This window comes from Mobula hypostoma, chromosome 22 (assembly GCF_963921235.1).
Source record: "Mobula hypostoma chromosome 22, sMobHyp1.1, whole genome shotgun sequence".
In the NCBI taxonomy this organism is placed as follows: domain Eukaryota; kingdom Metazoa; phylum Chordata; class Chondrichthyes; order Myliobatiformes; family Myliobatidae; genus Mobula; species Mobula hypostoma.
The window spans coordinates 10,788,016-10,802,941 of NC_086118.1; the positions used below are offsets into that span (position 1 = coordinate 10,788,016).

At 45.3% G+C, this 14,926-nt stretch overlaps 1 protein-coding gene across 1 annotated transcript in view; it reads left to right on the top strand.

Moving 5' to 3' along the window:
• Positions 1–14,926, top strand: part of LOC134336622 (protein phosphatase 1 regulatory subunit 7-like) — a 170,862-nt gene that overhangs the window by 111,599 nt on the left and 44,337 nt on the right. The window contains exons 11-12 of the mRNA XM_063030965.1: positions 10,430–10,553; positions 10,806–10,885. Of these exons, the coding sequence (XP_062887035.1) occupies positions 10,430–10,553; positions 10,806–10,885 (204 nt within the window). The remainder of the gene's footprint in view (positions 1–10,429; positions 10,554–10,805; positions 10,886–14,926) is intronic.

Genomic DNA, 14,926 nt, shown 5'->3' on the forward strand with positions numbered 1-14,926 from the left:
CCTTCCCCTTTGCGTGTTTTTCTCACCTCCCCTTTGCGTGTTTCTCTCCCTCGCCTTTGCGTACTTTTCTCATCTCTCCTTTGCGTGTTTCTCACCTCCCCTTTGAGTGTTTCTCATCTCCCCTTTGCGTGTTTCTCTCCCTTCCCCTTTGCGTGTTTTTCTCACCTCCCCTTTGCGTGTTTCTCACCTCCCCTTTGTGTGTTTTTCTCCCTTCCCCTTTGCGTGTTTCCCACCTCCCCTTTGCGTGTTTCTCACCTCCCGTTTGCATGTTTTCTGCGTTTCCCGTTGCGTGTTTTTCTCACCTCCCCTTTGCGTGTTTCTCACCCTCCCCTTTGCGTGCTTTTCTCATCTCTCCTTTGCGTGTTTCTCACCTCCCCTTTGAGTGTTTCTCACCTCCCTTTTGCGTGTTTTTTCTCCCTTCCCCTTTGCGTGTTTTCTCACCTCCCCTTTGCGTGTTTCTCACCTCCCCTTTGTGTGTTTCTCTCCCTTCCCCTTTGCGTGTTTCTCACCTCCCCTTTGCGTGTTTCTCACCTCCCCTTTGCGTGTTTTCGGCCTTCCCCTATGCGTGTTTTTCTCACCTCCCCTTTGCGTGTTTCTCTCCCTCCCCTTTGCGTGCTTTTCTAATCTCTCCTTTGCGTGTTTCTGACCTCCCCTTTGAGTGTTTTTCACCTCCCATTTGCGTGTTTTTCTCCCTTCCCCTTTGCGTGTTTTTCTCACCTCCCCTTTGCATGTTTCTCACCTCTCCTTTGTGTGTTTCTCTCCCTTCCCCTTTGCGTGTTTCTCATCTCCCCTTTGCGTGTTTTTCTCACCTCCCCTTTGCGTGTTTCTCTCCCTCCCCTTTGCGTGTTTTTCTCACCTCCCCTTTGCGTGTTTCTCACCTCCCCTTTGAGTGTTTCTCACCTCCCCTTTGCGTGTTTCTCTCCCTTCCCCTTTGCGTGTTTTTCTCACCTCCCCTTTGCGTGTTTCTCACCTCCCCTTTGCGTGTTTCTCACCTCCCCTTTGCTGTGTTTCTCACCTCCCCTTTCGTGTTTCTCCTGTTTTTCTGCTGTTCTTCCCTTTGTGTTTTTCTCACCTCCCTCTTGCGTGTTCACTCCCCTTTGCGTGTTTTCTCACCTCCCCTTTGCGTGTTTCTCACCTGCCCACTTCTTTGTTCGCCTTCCCCTTATGCGTGCTTCTCACCTCCCCTTGTGTCACCTCCCTTGATGCTGTTTCTCCCTCCCCTTTGCGTGTGTTCTACCTCCCCTTGCGCTCTCCCTTCCTTGCGTGCGTCCTTTCGTGTTTCTCACCTCCCCTTTGCTTGTTTCTGTCTTCACTTCTTCCCTTGCGTTTCTCTCTTCCCCTTGCGTGCTTTTTCTCTCCCTTCCCTGACCACTCATGTTTTTCTCACCTCCCCTTTGCCTGTGTTTCTTTGCTGTGTTCTCTCCCTTCCCCTTTGCGTGTTTTGTCACTGTTTTCTCTCCCTTCCCCTTTGCGTGTTTTTCTCACCTCAACTTTGCGTGTTTCTCACCTCTCCTTTGCATGTTTCTCACCTCCCCTTTGCGTGTTTCTCTCCCTTCCCCTTTGCGTGTTTCTCTCACCTCCCCTTTGCGTGTTTCTCACCTCCCCTTTGCGTGTTTCTCACCTCCCCTTTGCGTGTTTCTCTCCCTTCCCCTTTGCGTGTTTTTCTCACCTCCCCTTTGCGTGTTTCTCACCTCCCCTTTGAGTGTTTCTCACCTCCCCTTTGTGTGTTTCTCTCCCTTCCCCTTTGCGTGTTTTTCTCACCTCCCCTTTGCGTGTTTCTCACCTCCCCTTTTCGTGTTTCTTTCTCTTCCCCTTTGCGTGTTTCTCACCTCCCCTTTGTGTTTTTTTCTCACCTCCCCTTTGCGTGTTTCTCTCCCTCCCCTTTGCGTGTTTTTCTCACCTCCCCTTTGCGTGTTTCTCACCTCCCCTGTGCGTGTTTCTCATCTCCCCTTTGCGTGTTTCTCTCCTCCCCTTTGCGTGTTTTTCTCCCCTCCCCTTTGCGTTTTTCACACCTCCCCTTTGCGTGTTTCTCACCTCCCCTTTGCGTGTTTTCTCCCTTCCCCTTTGCGTGTTTTCTCCCTTCCCCTTTGCGTGTTTTTCTCACCTCCCCTTTGCGTGTTTTTCACTTCCCCTTTGCGTGTTTCTCACCTCCCCTTTGCGTGTTTCTCACTTCCCCTTTGCGTGTTTCTCACCTCCCCTTTGCGTGTTTTCTCCCTTCCCCTTTGCGTGTTTTCTCCCTTCCCCTTTGCGTGTTTTTCTCACCTCCCCTTTGCGTGTTTTTCCCCTCCCCTTTGCGTGTTTTCTGCCTTCCCCTTTGCGTGTTTTTCTCACCTCCCCTTTGCGTGTTTCTCTCCCTCGCCTTTGCGTACTTTTCTCATCTCTCCTTTGCGTGTTTCTCACCTCCCCTTTGAGTGTTTCTCATCTCCCCTTTGCGTGTTTCTCTCCCTTCCCCTTTGCGTGTTTTTCTCACCTCCCCTTTGCGTGTTTCTCACCTCCCCTTTGTGTGTTTTTCTCCCTTCCCCTTTGCGTGTTTCCCACCTCCCCTTTGCGTGTTTCTCACCTCCCGTTTGCATGTTTTCTGCGTTTCCCGTTGCGTGTTTTTCTCACCTCCCCTTTGCGTGATTCTCACCCTCCCCTTTGCGTGCTTTTCTCATCTCTCCTTTGCGTGTTTCTCACCTCCCCTTTGAGTGTTTCTCACCTCCCTTTTGCGTGTTTTTCTCCCTTCCCCTTTGCGTGTTTTCTCACCTCCCCTTTGCGTGTTTCTCACCTCCCCTTTGTGTGTTTCTCTCCCTTCCCCTTTGCGTGTTTCTCACCTCCCCTTTGCGTGTTTCTCACCTCCCCTTTGCGTGTTTTCGGCCTTCCCCTATGCGTGTTTTTCTCACCTCCCCTTTGCGTGTTTCTCTCCCTCCCCTTTGCGTGCTTTTCTAATCTCTCCTTTGCGTGTTTCTGACCTCCCCTTTGAGTGTTTTTCACCTCCCATTTGCGTGTTTTTCTCTCTTCCCCTTTGCGTGTTTTTCTCACCTCCCCTTTGCATGTTTCTCACCTCTCCTTTGTGTGTTTCTCTCCCTTCCCCTTTGCGTGTTTCTCATCTCCCCTTTGCGTGTTTTTCTCACCTCCCCTTTGCGTGTTTCTCTCCCTCCCCTTTGCGTGCTTTTCTCATCTCTCCTTTGCGTGTTTCTCACCTCCCCTTTGAGTGTTTCTCACCTCCCCTTTGCGTGTTTCTCTCCCTTCCCCTTTGCGTGTTTTTCTCACCTCCCCTTTGCGTGTTTCTCACCTCCCCTTTGCGTGTTTCTCACCTCCCCTTTGCCTGTTTTCTGCCTTCCCCTTTGCGTGTTTCTCACCTCCCCTTTTCGTGTTTCTTTCTCTTCCCCTCTGCGTGTTTCTCACCTCCCCTTTGCGTGTTTTTCTCACCTCCCCTTTGCGTGTTTCTCTCCCTCCCCTTTGCGTGTTTTTCTCACCTCCCCTTTGCGTGTTTCTCACGTCCCCTTTGCGTGTTTCTCACCTCCCCTTTGCGTGTTTTCTGCCTTCCCCTTTGCGTGTTTTTCTCACCTCCCCTTTGCGTGTTTCTCACCTCCCCTTTTCGTGTTTCTTTCTCTTCCCCTTTGCGTGTTTCTCACCTCCCCTTTGCGTGTTTCTCTCACCTCCCCTTTGCGTGTTTCTCTCCCTCCCCTTTGCGTGTTTTTCTCACCTCCCCTTTGCGTGTTTCTCTCCCTCCCCTTTGCGTGCTTTTCTCATCTCTCCTTTGCGTGTTTCTGACCTCCCCTTTGAGTGTTTCTCACCTCCCATTTGCGTGTTTTTCTCCCTTCCCCTGTGCGTGTTTTTCTCACCTCCCCTTTGCATGTTTCTCACCTCTCCTTTGTGTGTTTCTCTCCCTTCCCCTTTGCGTGTTTCTCATCTCCCCTTTGCGTGTTTTTCTCACCTCCCCTTTGCGTGTTTCTCTCCCTCCCCTTTGCGTGCTTTTCTCATCTCTCCTTTGCGTGTTTCTCACCTCCCCTTTGAGTGTTTCTCACCTCCCCTTTGCGTGTTTTTCTCACCTCCCCTTTGCGTGTTTCTCACGTCCCCTTTGCGTGTTTCTCACCTCCCATTTGCGTGTTTTCTGCCTTCCCCTTTGCGTGTTTTTCTCACCTCCCCTTTGCGTGTTTCTCACCTCCCCTTTTCGTGTTTCTTTCTCTTCCCCTTTGCGTGTTTCTCACCTCCACTTTGCGTGTTTTTCTCACCTCCCCTTTGCGTGTTTCTCTACCTCCCCTTTGCGTGTTTTTCTCACCTCCCCTTTGCGTGTTTCTCACCTCCCCTTTGCGTGTTTCTCACCTCCCCTTTGCGTGTTTTCTGCCTTCTTCTTTGCGTGTTTTTCTCACCTCCCCTTTGCGTGTTTCTCACCTCCCCTTTTCGTGTTTCTTTCTCTTCCCCTTTGCGTGTTTCTCACCTCCCCTTTGCGTGTTTTTCTCACCTCCCCTTTGCGTGTTTCTCTCCCTTCCCCTTTGCGTGTTTTTCTCACCTCCCCTTTGCGTGTTTCTCTCCCTTCCCCTTTGCGTGTTTCTCACCTCCCCTTTGCGTGTTTCTCACCTCCCCTTTGCGTGTTTTTCTCACCTCCCCTTTGCGTGTTTCTCACCTCCCCTTTGCGTGTTTTTCTCACCTCCCCTTTGCGTGTTTCTCTCCTCCCCTTTGCGTGTTTTCTCCCTTCCCCTTTGCGTGTTTTTCTCACCTCCCCTTTGCGTGTTTCTCCCCTCCCCTTTGCGCGTTTTCTGCCTTCCCCTTTGCGTGTTTTTCTCACCTCCCCTTTGCGTGTTTCTCTCCCTCGCCTTTGCGTGCTTTTCTCACCTCCCCTTTGCGTGTTTCTCACCTCCCCTTTGCGTGTTTCTCACCTCCCCTTTGCGTGTTTTTCTCCCCTCCCCTTTGCGTGTTTTTCTCACCTCCCCTTTGCGTGTTTCTCACCTCCCCTTTGTGTGTTTTTCTCCCTTCCCCTTTGCGTGTTTCCCACCTCCCCTTTGCGTGTTTCTCACCTCCCGTTTGCATGTTTTCTGCGTTTCCCGTTGCGTGTTTTTCTCACCTCCCCTTTGCGTGTTTCTCTCCCTCCCCTTTGCGTGCTTTTCTCATCTCTCCTTTGCGTGTTTCTCACCTCCCCTTTGAGTGTTTCTCACCTCCCCTTTGCATGTTTTTCTCCCTTCCCCTTTGCGTGTTTTCTCACCTCCCCTTTGCGTGTTTCTCACCTCCCCTTTGTGTGTTTCTCTCCCTTCCCCTTTGCGTGTTTCTCACCTCCCCTTTGCGTGTTTTTCACCTCCCCTTTGCGTGTTTTCGGCCTTCCCCTATGCGTGCTTTTCTCACCTCCCCTTGCGTGTTTCTCTCCCTCCCCTTTGCGTGCTTTTCTCATCTCTCCTTTGCGTGTTTCTGACCTCCCCTTTGAGTGTTTCTCACCTCCCATTTGCGTGTTTTTCTCCCTTCCCCTTTGCGTGTTTTTCTCACCTCCCCTTTGCATGTTTCTCACCTCTCCTTTGTGTGTTTCTCTCCCTTCCCCTTTGCGTGTTTCTCATCTCCCCTTTGCGTGTTTCTCACCTCCCCTTTGCGTGTTTTCTGCCTTCCCCTTTGCGTGTTTTTCTCACCTCCCCTTTGCGTGTTTCTCTCCCTCCCCTTTGAGTGCTTTTCTCATCTCTCCTTTGCGTGTTTCTCACCTCCCCTTTGAGTGTTTCTCACCTCCCCTTTGCGTGTTTCTCTCCCTTCCCTTTTGCGTGTTTTTCTCACCTCCCCTTTGCGTGTTTGTCACGTCCCCTTTGCGTGTTTCTCACCTCCCCTTTGCGTGTTTTTCACCTCCCCTTTGCGTGTTTTCTGCCTTCCCCTTTGCGTATTTTTCTCTCCTCCCCTTTGCGTGTTTCTCGCCTCTCCTTTGTGTGTTTCTCTCCCTTCCCCTTTGCATGTTTCTCACCTCCATTTTGCATGTTTTTCTCACCTCCCCTTTGCGTGTTTCTCTCCCTTCCCCTTTGTGTGTTTTTCTCACCTCCCCTTTGCGTGTTTCTCACCTCCCCTTTGCGTGTTTCTCACCTCCCCTTTGCGTGTTTCTCTCCCTTCCCCTTTGCGTGTTTCTCACCTCCCCTTTGCGTGTTTCTCTCCCTTCCCCTTTGCGTGTTTTTCTCACCCCCCATTTGCGTGTTTCTCACCTCCCCTTTGCGTGTTTTTCTCATCTCCCCTTTGCGTGTTTCTCACCTCCCCTTTGCGTGTTTCTCACCTCCCCTTTGCGTGTTTCTCTCCCTTCCCCTTTGCGTGTTTCTCACCTCCCCTTTGCGTGTTTCTCTCCCTTCCCCTTTGCGTGTTTTTCTCACCTCCCCTTTGCGTGTTTCTCACCTCCCCTTTGCGTGTTTCTCTCCCTTCCCCTTTGCGTGTTTTTCTCACCTCCCCTTTGCGTGTTTCTCTCCCTTCCCCTTTGCGTGTTTTTCTCACCTCCCCTTTGCGTGTTTCTCACCTCCCCTTTGCGTGTTTTCTCACTTCCCCTTCCCCTTTGCGTGTTTTTCTCACCTCCCCTTTGCGTGTTTCTCACCTCCCCTTTGCGTGTTTCTCTCCCTTCCCCTTTGCGTGTTTTTCTCACTTCCCCTTTGCGTGTTTCTCACCTCCCCTTTGCGTGTTTCTCACCTCCCCTTTGCGTGTTTCTCTCCCTTCCCCTTTGCGTGTTTCTCTCACCTCCCCTTTGCGTGTTTCTCACCTCCCCTTTGCGTGTTTCTCACCTCCCCTTTGCGTGTTTCTCTCCCTTCCCCTTTGCGTGTTTCTCACCTCCCCTTTGCGTGTTTCTCACCTCCCCTTTGCGTGTTTCTCACTTCCCCTTTGCGTGTTTCTCTCCCTTCCCCTTTGCGTGTTTTTCTCACCTCCCCTTTGCGTGTTTCTCACCTCCCCTTTGCGTGTTTCTCTCCCTTCCCCTTTGCGTGTTTTTCTCACCTCCCCTTTGCGTGTTTCTCACCTCCCCTTTGCGTGTGTTTCTCCCTTCCCCTTTGCGTGTTTCTCTCCCTTCCCCTTTGCGTGTTTTTCTCATCTCCCCTTTGCGTGTTTCTCACCTCCCCTTTGCGTGTTTCTCTCCCTTCCCCTTTGCGTGTTTTTCTCACCTCCCCTTTGCGTGTTTTTCTCACCTCCCCTTTGCGTGTTTCTCACCTCCCCTTTGCGTGTTTTCTCACTTCCCCTTTGCGTGTTTCTCTCACTTCCCCTTTGCGTGTTTTTCTCACCTCCCCTTTGCGTGTTTCTCACCTCCCCTTTGCGTGTTTCTCACCTCCCCTTTGCGTGTTTCTCACCTCCCCTTTGCGTGTTTCTCTCCCTTCCCCTTTGCGTGTTTCTCTCCCTTCCCCTTTGCGTGTTTCTCACCTCCCCTTTGCATGTTTTTCTCATCTCCCTTTGCTCACTTTTCTGCCTCCTCCCCCTGTGCATGCTTCCCTGCTTTCTTTTCCCTCATACGCTTTCTACCGTTTCCATGCTCCATTTTTGACCTCCTCCCCTTGGTTGCATTAGTTAAGCAGTCAAATAAATTTATTAATCAGCACTGTCATCTGACTCTGATTCAAGACCCATGTGAGTAAGGTTGTATAGAGTTCAGGTTATAATCTCAAAAATCGGCATTTTTGGAATCATCTTTTTTCCCTCAACATGCTTTTTTATCTGTTTCAAATGCTGTATCTCAGTAACTTCAAAATGGAGTAGAGAGTGACAATGGCATTATTTACAACTTTGAGAAACACTTAGTAGCTCATTATTGTTTTGATTTGCTGCCTCTTTGGTTCCCTTGGAGTGGGGCAATATTTTTGACTTTGTGTTTGAAATTTTCTACCATTAGGAACTGCTGACTTTAAATATCCAAATGTTGATTTGGCTCAGGTTCCAGTTTTACTTCCTTGTTTCATTTTATTCTCTATTGATATCTGTGTAAAGTAAGATAGGGCATACAAAAGCGAGATAAGTTTAAAAAAGCACACAGGAAACTTTCATTTTCTTTGAATGGCTCATTTTTGCAATGTGAATGTTGTAGTTGCACAGTTTATTTAATATTTCAAACTGATTTTGATCAGTCATCTTTGTAATTCAAGAAGTGATCTCAATTTCTATCCTTTCCAAGATTTGCATTGGATTTGGAGAAAGGGAGCAGAATTGGTTGCAGCTTAAACTGGCAAAACTGGCAAGGATTCTTGAAAGAATATTTACATTCCAACTTTATGTTGGCTGATCTAAGTGTCTGTGCTTTACACATCTTTAGCAGCAGACATGTTTAAACCTTCATGAGTTGAGTAAAGCATCTGGATATTACAATGTCTTCTTTAATAAAGAGTTGAGAACTGTAATGTGAAGTCTATATGAAAGTATGTCATTACTGAAGCTTCATCATCTGCATTGTCAAATCTTAGTGATTTACAGCAAAATTTTTTCCCATTATGAAACTGTAAGAGCTGACTTCTGGAAAATTCTACTTGTTAGGTTGTTGCTAATTTTCCACACGGAGGCTTTATAGCGTTTCATTCTATTACAGAGTTTATTTTAATCCATGTGCCCTTTTGTTAATTTAAATTGATAACGTTACTTTTGATATTCCCTTTGAGTTATCAGAGGTCTGCAGATCAAGTTTGTTATCTACTATCATGTTATAAGGGTACTTTGCTGCATTGGTGGGAATTCAAGTTAATGCTCTGTCTTGGCAACAAAAGATAAGAAATATATAATTGAAAACTTTCATTTCCTATACCACACTGTTGGTAGCCAAGTCTTAAAATATCTTGGCTCAATGTTTTGAAATATCTCCTAAGCCTCTGAAATTGATGACTCCCATTAAACCAATTTTTTACATTAAATCTCTTGACCATATTCTTGTTGATCTCGCTTAATGCACTTTTTTTGGCTCAATGTCAGTTTCATTTAATGCCCTGAAGAAGTGAATTCAATGGTTTTATTATGCTAAAGGTTCTATGTAAATACAACTTGTTTTTCTTGTGTAAAAAATACTGTTTTTTAAAAGAAGAATTTGAGTTTTTGGCTCTGGTCCTTGTTAGAACATGAAGTTTGCTTGCAGGAGTTAGCAAAAGTACTTAATTTTATCACCAGCATGCTCTTATAATTCACATCTATTTTTCTTTTGCACACTGAGATTTGCAGTTTATTAGTTTTTTTGTAATGTCAGTTCAGACTAGTCTTGGGTGATCGAATTTGATGTTGACTATTCTATTGACATCCACTCCATAGAGTCATAGAGCACTGCAGCACAGAGGCAGGTTGTTCAGCCCGTCCAGTCTCTGCCAAACTTCATTCTTTTCAGTAACTCAGAAAATGTTGCTTGTGATTGCCATTATATTGGGAATGGAAATCAAGATTTATGATCTGGAAATTTAAATGTGCAAAACATAGAGGGACATCACTAAAATGTCAAAAACACAGCTTTTTGTTCAATTAAGTTTTGAAGGATTCAAATGCAATACAAGGGGAACAGAAAATAATGTTCTGTAGCATTAATAGGTACTTAGGTTTTTCAGATTTAAACTCAGTAAGTACCATTGGTTTGGGGCTTTGTGTTGCATTTAGGTTTTCCATATTCCAAACAAACTGAGTGAGTAATAAGTAAGGTATTGTAGGAATGTTGGCCTTGGTGACATCTTTATGTTGATAGGTTATGGCTCAAAACGTAATTTATTCTTGAATACACCAATTTATTCTTGAATACACAAGCTTGACAAACATCTAAATCCTATTGTTGCTTAAGTGGAACTAAAAGATCCCATGACAATGTTAGAAGAGTAGAGCCTTCCGTTTGTAATCCTGCTGACATCCTTCCTTCCATCAGTAATTTTTTTTAATGTTCAAATAGTGATTTCATTTTGGGAATAATCTGTTGCTTGTAAATAGACACAATGGATAAAAAATAATTTTATTAATCTTGTATTATAAAATTAGGTTTTCTTTTTAGCCATCTATTCTGATTTTTCAATCAGTTTGAACTTCAAAAAGAGCATAAAGTTCTGGAGTATTGTTGGGCTTTATCACTGCCCAGCATGGATTTTATAAGAGACCTGCTCTTTCAGTTTCTTGATTATGTTATTTTCTCAGGACTGAGTAAATGATGCTGCAGTTTTTAATTTCTTTATGGAACATGCATCAATACCTAAATTACAGAGAGAATCTGACCGATGTTGCTATAAAATATAATAACACACAGTGAATATATTGATGGTATTTCTCTTTTTAATGAAGAATATTACAATGTTTGATATTTGATCAATACTTGTGAAATATATTTAAAAATAGCACCTTTATAAATAAAATAGTATTAAAATATTAAAATTCAATAATACAACTGCAGTGCATTGAAAACTATTAATTTTATGATGTTTTTGCATATTTTTGAAGAACGAATGCATCCTTCCTGTGATTTCTTAGTCTCTTAGCTATTACTTTTATTACATTAACAGTTGGTGCTTTTCAGCTCCTTGCAGGTGTTGAATCTTGCCAATAACCAGCTGAAGTCAGTATGCAGCTTTTCCAAACAGTTCCTTAATCTTGAAATCCTTAACATAGCCAATAATTGCATTGACGTGAAGAAGGAACTTGTAAGTATGATTGTTTTATCCTAATTCAATGTGAGCATTGTTAAAACTTGTAATTTTTTATTTAAAAAATTATTTCAATCTGTGTGTGCATTTAATATTTTCTATCAAATTTATATGTATGGATTTGCATGTTATTTAAATTCAAATATATCTCTAATGCGAACAGCACTTGACCTTTAAAAACACTATAAACTGCAGTTGCTAAGGGAATGAGGAAGTGAAGTTATTTTTGCCGATGTTTTTTCCTTCAAGAAATTTCTGACACAGTGCTGCCACCTGGAGGATCTACATATCGCTGGCAACAATACCGGGACTTCAAAAGAAGAAAATGAGTGAGAACTATATTGTTTATCTGTAGGAATTACAAATCGCTCACAAATTATAGCAAGATAGAACATAGAACATAGAATAGTACAGCACAGTACAGGCCCTTTGGCCCACAATGTTGTGCCGACCCTTAAACCCTGCCTCCCATATAACCCCCACCTTAAATTCCTCCCTATACCTGTCTAGTAGTCTCTTAAATTTCACTAGCATATCTGCCTCCACCACTGACTCAGGCAGTGCATTCCACGCACCAACCACTCTCTGAGTAAAAATCCTTCCTCTAATATCCCCCTTGAAAATCCCACCCCTTACCTTAAAGCCATGTCCTCTTGTACTGAGCAGTGGTGCCGTGGGGAAGAGGCGCTGGCTGTCCACTCTATCTATTCCTCTTAATATCTTGTATACCTCTATCATGTCTCCTCTCATCCTCCTCTCCAAAGAGTAAAGCCCTAGCTCCCTTAATCTCTGATCATAATGCATACTCTCTAAACCAGGCAGCATCCTGGTAAATCTCCTCTGTACCCTTTCCAATGCTTCCACATCTTTCCTATAGTGAGGCGACCAGAACTGGACACAGCACGCAAAGTGTGGCCTAACCGGAGTTTTATAGAGCTGCATCATTACCTCGCAACTCTTAACTTTATCCCTCGACTTATGAAGGCTAACACCCCATAAGCTTTCTTAACTACCCTATCTACCTGTGAGGCAACTTTCAGGGATCTGTGGACATGTACCCCCAGATCCCTCTGCTCTTCCACACTACCAAGTATCCTGCCATTTACTTTGTACTCTGCCTTGGAGTTTGTCCTTCCAAAGTGTACCACCTCACACTTCTCTGGGTTGAACTCCATCTGCCAGTTCTCAGCCCAGTTCTGCATCCGCTCAATGTCTCTCTGCAATCTTCAACAATCCTCTACACTACCCACAACACCACCAACCTTTGTGTCATCCACAAACTTGCCAACCCACCCTTCTACCCCCACATCCAGGTTGTTAATAAAAATCACGAAAAGTAGAGGTCCCAGTACCAATTTTTGTGGGACACCACTAGTCACAACCCTCCAATCCGAATGTACTCCCTCCACTATGACCCTCTGCTTTCTGCAGGCAGGCCAATTCTGAATCCACCTGGCCAAACTTCCCATGCCTTCTGACTTTCTGAATAAGCCTACCGTGTGGAACCTTGTCAAATGCCTTACTAGACCTTAGTAGATCACATCCACTGCACTACCCTCATCTATATGCCTGGTCACCTCCTCAAAGAACTCTATCAGGCTTGTTAGACATGATCTGTCCTTCACAAAGCCATGCTGACTGTCCCTGATCAGACCATGATTCTCTAAATGTCCATAGATCCTATCTCTAAGAATCTTTTCCACCAGCTTTTCCACCACAGACATAAGGCTCACTGGTCTATAATTACCCAGATTATCCCTACTACCTTTTTTGAACAAGGGGACAACATTCACCTCCCTCCAATACTCTGGTACCATTCCCGTGGACAATGAGGACATAAAGATCCTAGCCAGAGGCTCAGCAATCTCTTACCTCACCTCATGGAGCAGCCTGGGGAATATTCCATCAGGCCCCGGGGACTTATCCGTCGTAATGTATTTTAACAACTCCAACGGCTCCTCTCCCTTAATATCAATATGCTCCAGAACATCAACCTCACTCATATTGTCCTCACCGTCATCAAGTTCCCTCTCGATGGTGAATACCGAAGAGAAGTATTCACTGAGGACTTCACTCACTTCCACAGCCTCCAGACACATCTTCCCACCTTTATCTCTAATTGGTCCTCCTTTTACTCCTGTCATCCTTTTGTTCTTCACATAATTGAAGAATGCCTTGGGGTTTTCCTTTACCCTACTCGCCAAGGTCTTCTCATGCCCCCTTCTTGCTCTCCTCAGCCCCTTCTTAAGCTCCTTTCTTGCTACCCTATATTCCTCAGTAGACCCATCTGATTCTTGCTTCCTAAACCTCATGTATGATGCCTTCTTCCACTTGACTAGATTTTCCACTTCACTTGTCACCTATGGTTCCTTTACCCTACCATTCTTTATCCTCCTCACCGGGACAAATTTATCCCTAACATCCTGCAAGAGATCCCTAAACATCGACCACATGTCCATAGTACATTTCCCTGCAAAAACATCATTCCAATTCACACCTGCAAGTTCTAGCCTTATAACCTCATAATTTGCCCTTCCCCAATTAAAAAATTTCCTGTCCTCTCTGATTCTATCCTTTTCCCTGATAATGTTAAAGGCCAAGGAGCAATGGTCACTGTCCCCCAGATGCTCACGCACTGAGAGATCTGTAACCTGACCCAGTTCATTACCTGATACTAGATCTGGTATGGCATTCCCCCTAGTCGGCCTGTCAACATACGGTGACAGGAATCCGTCCTGGACACACTTAACAAACTCTGCCCTGTCTAAACCATTGGAACTAATCAGGTGCCAATCAGTATTAGGAAAGTTAAAGTCACCCATGATAACAACCCTGTCATTTTTGCACCTTTCCAAAATCTGCCTCCCAATCTGCTCCTCGGTATCTCTGCTGCTACCAGGGGCCCTATAGAATACTCCCAATAGAGTAACCGCTCCCTTCCTGTTCCTGACTTCCACCCATACTGACTCAAAAGAGGATCCTGCTACATTACCCACCCTTTCTGTAGCTGTAATAGTATCCCTGACCAGTAATGCCACCCCTCCTCCCCTTCCCCCCCACACCATCCCTTTTAAAGCACTGAAAACCATGAATATTGAGAATCCATTCCTGCCCTGGTGCCAGCCAAGTCTCTGTAATGGCCACTACATCATAATTCCATGTATGTATCCAAGCTCTCAGTTCATCACCTTTGTTCCTGATGCTTCTTGCATTGAAGTACACGCACTTTAGCCCTTCTACCTTACTACCTTTACACCCTTTTTTCTGCTTCTCTTTCCTCAAACCCTCTTTATATGTTAGATCTGGCTTTATTCCATGCACTATACTTGCAGTTCTCACATGACCTTTACCCTCCTCCACCTCAGTATCTGCTCTAACACTCTGGTTCCCCTCCCCGTGCAAATCTAGTTTAAATTCCCCGGAGCAGCACTAGCAAACCTTCCCGCAAAGATGTTAGTCCCCCTCCAGTTCTGGTGCAACCCGTCCAGTCGGAACAGGTCCCACCTTCCCTGGAACAAGGCCCAATTGTCCAGAAACATGAAGCCCTCCCTCCTACACCAACTCCTTAGCCACGTATTTAGCTGCATTATCTTCCTATTTCTAGCCTCACTAGCACGTGGCACGGGGAGCAATCCTGAGATTGCAACTTTGGAAGTCCCGTCCTTCAACTTTGCACCTAACTCCCTAAACTCTCTTTGTTTACTGATTGCTGAGTCAATATTGTTTTGTGGCCTTTCAATGGGACAACATTACAGAAATAATTGTGTATACAACCTTTTAGAATTGGTAACCATGTTAAAAGTCCAAATGATTTCTTCCATTTAACTGAGATCGAACATTATATGAGCTGAAATTTCAATAGACCAGTTTGTAATAGAATCAGAGAAATCAGAGGCCATTTGGCCCACAGTGTCCATGGTGACCAAGGAAAAACATTACGACTAATCTTATATTCTATCTTTGTTCCAGAGGCTTGTAGACCACAACACATTGGAAAAATATTCAAATTGTTTTTTAAATGTTTCTACCATCCTTTTAGGCAGATAGTTTTAGAGCTATATCAGCCCTTGACTGAAAAACATTCTGAATCCTCTTCTAATATCTAATTCTTCAACCAATTACCTTAGGGTTGTTGTACTCATCTTTGAACAAAATATATCTTTCCTATTATTCTGTCTAACCTCTTTTGATTTATGTATCTCATTAAATCCAACCCACTAACCCCCCTCCCATTCCAAAGAAAACAATAGCTCCAATGTAGCTGAAGTTCCAGCTAACTGAAATGCTCCAGCCTTATGCACATCTTCTTTTATCTCTGCATTGCCATCACATTTTTTTCCTGTTCTGAATTGTGTGCCATACTCTAGTTG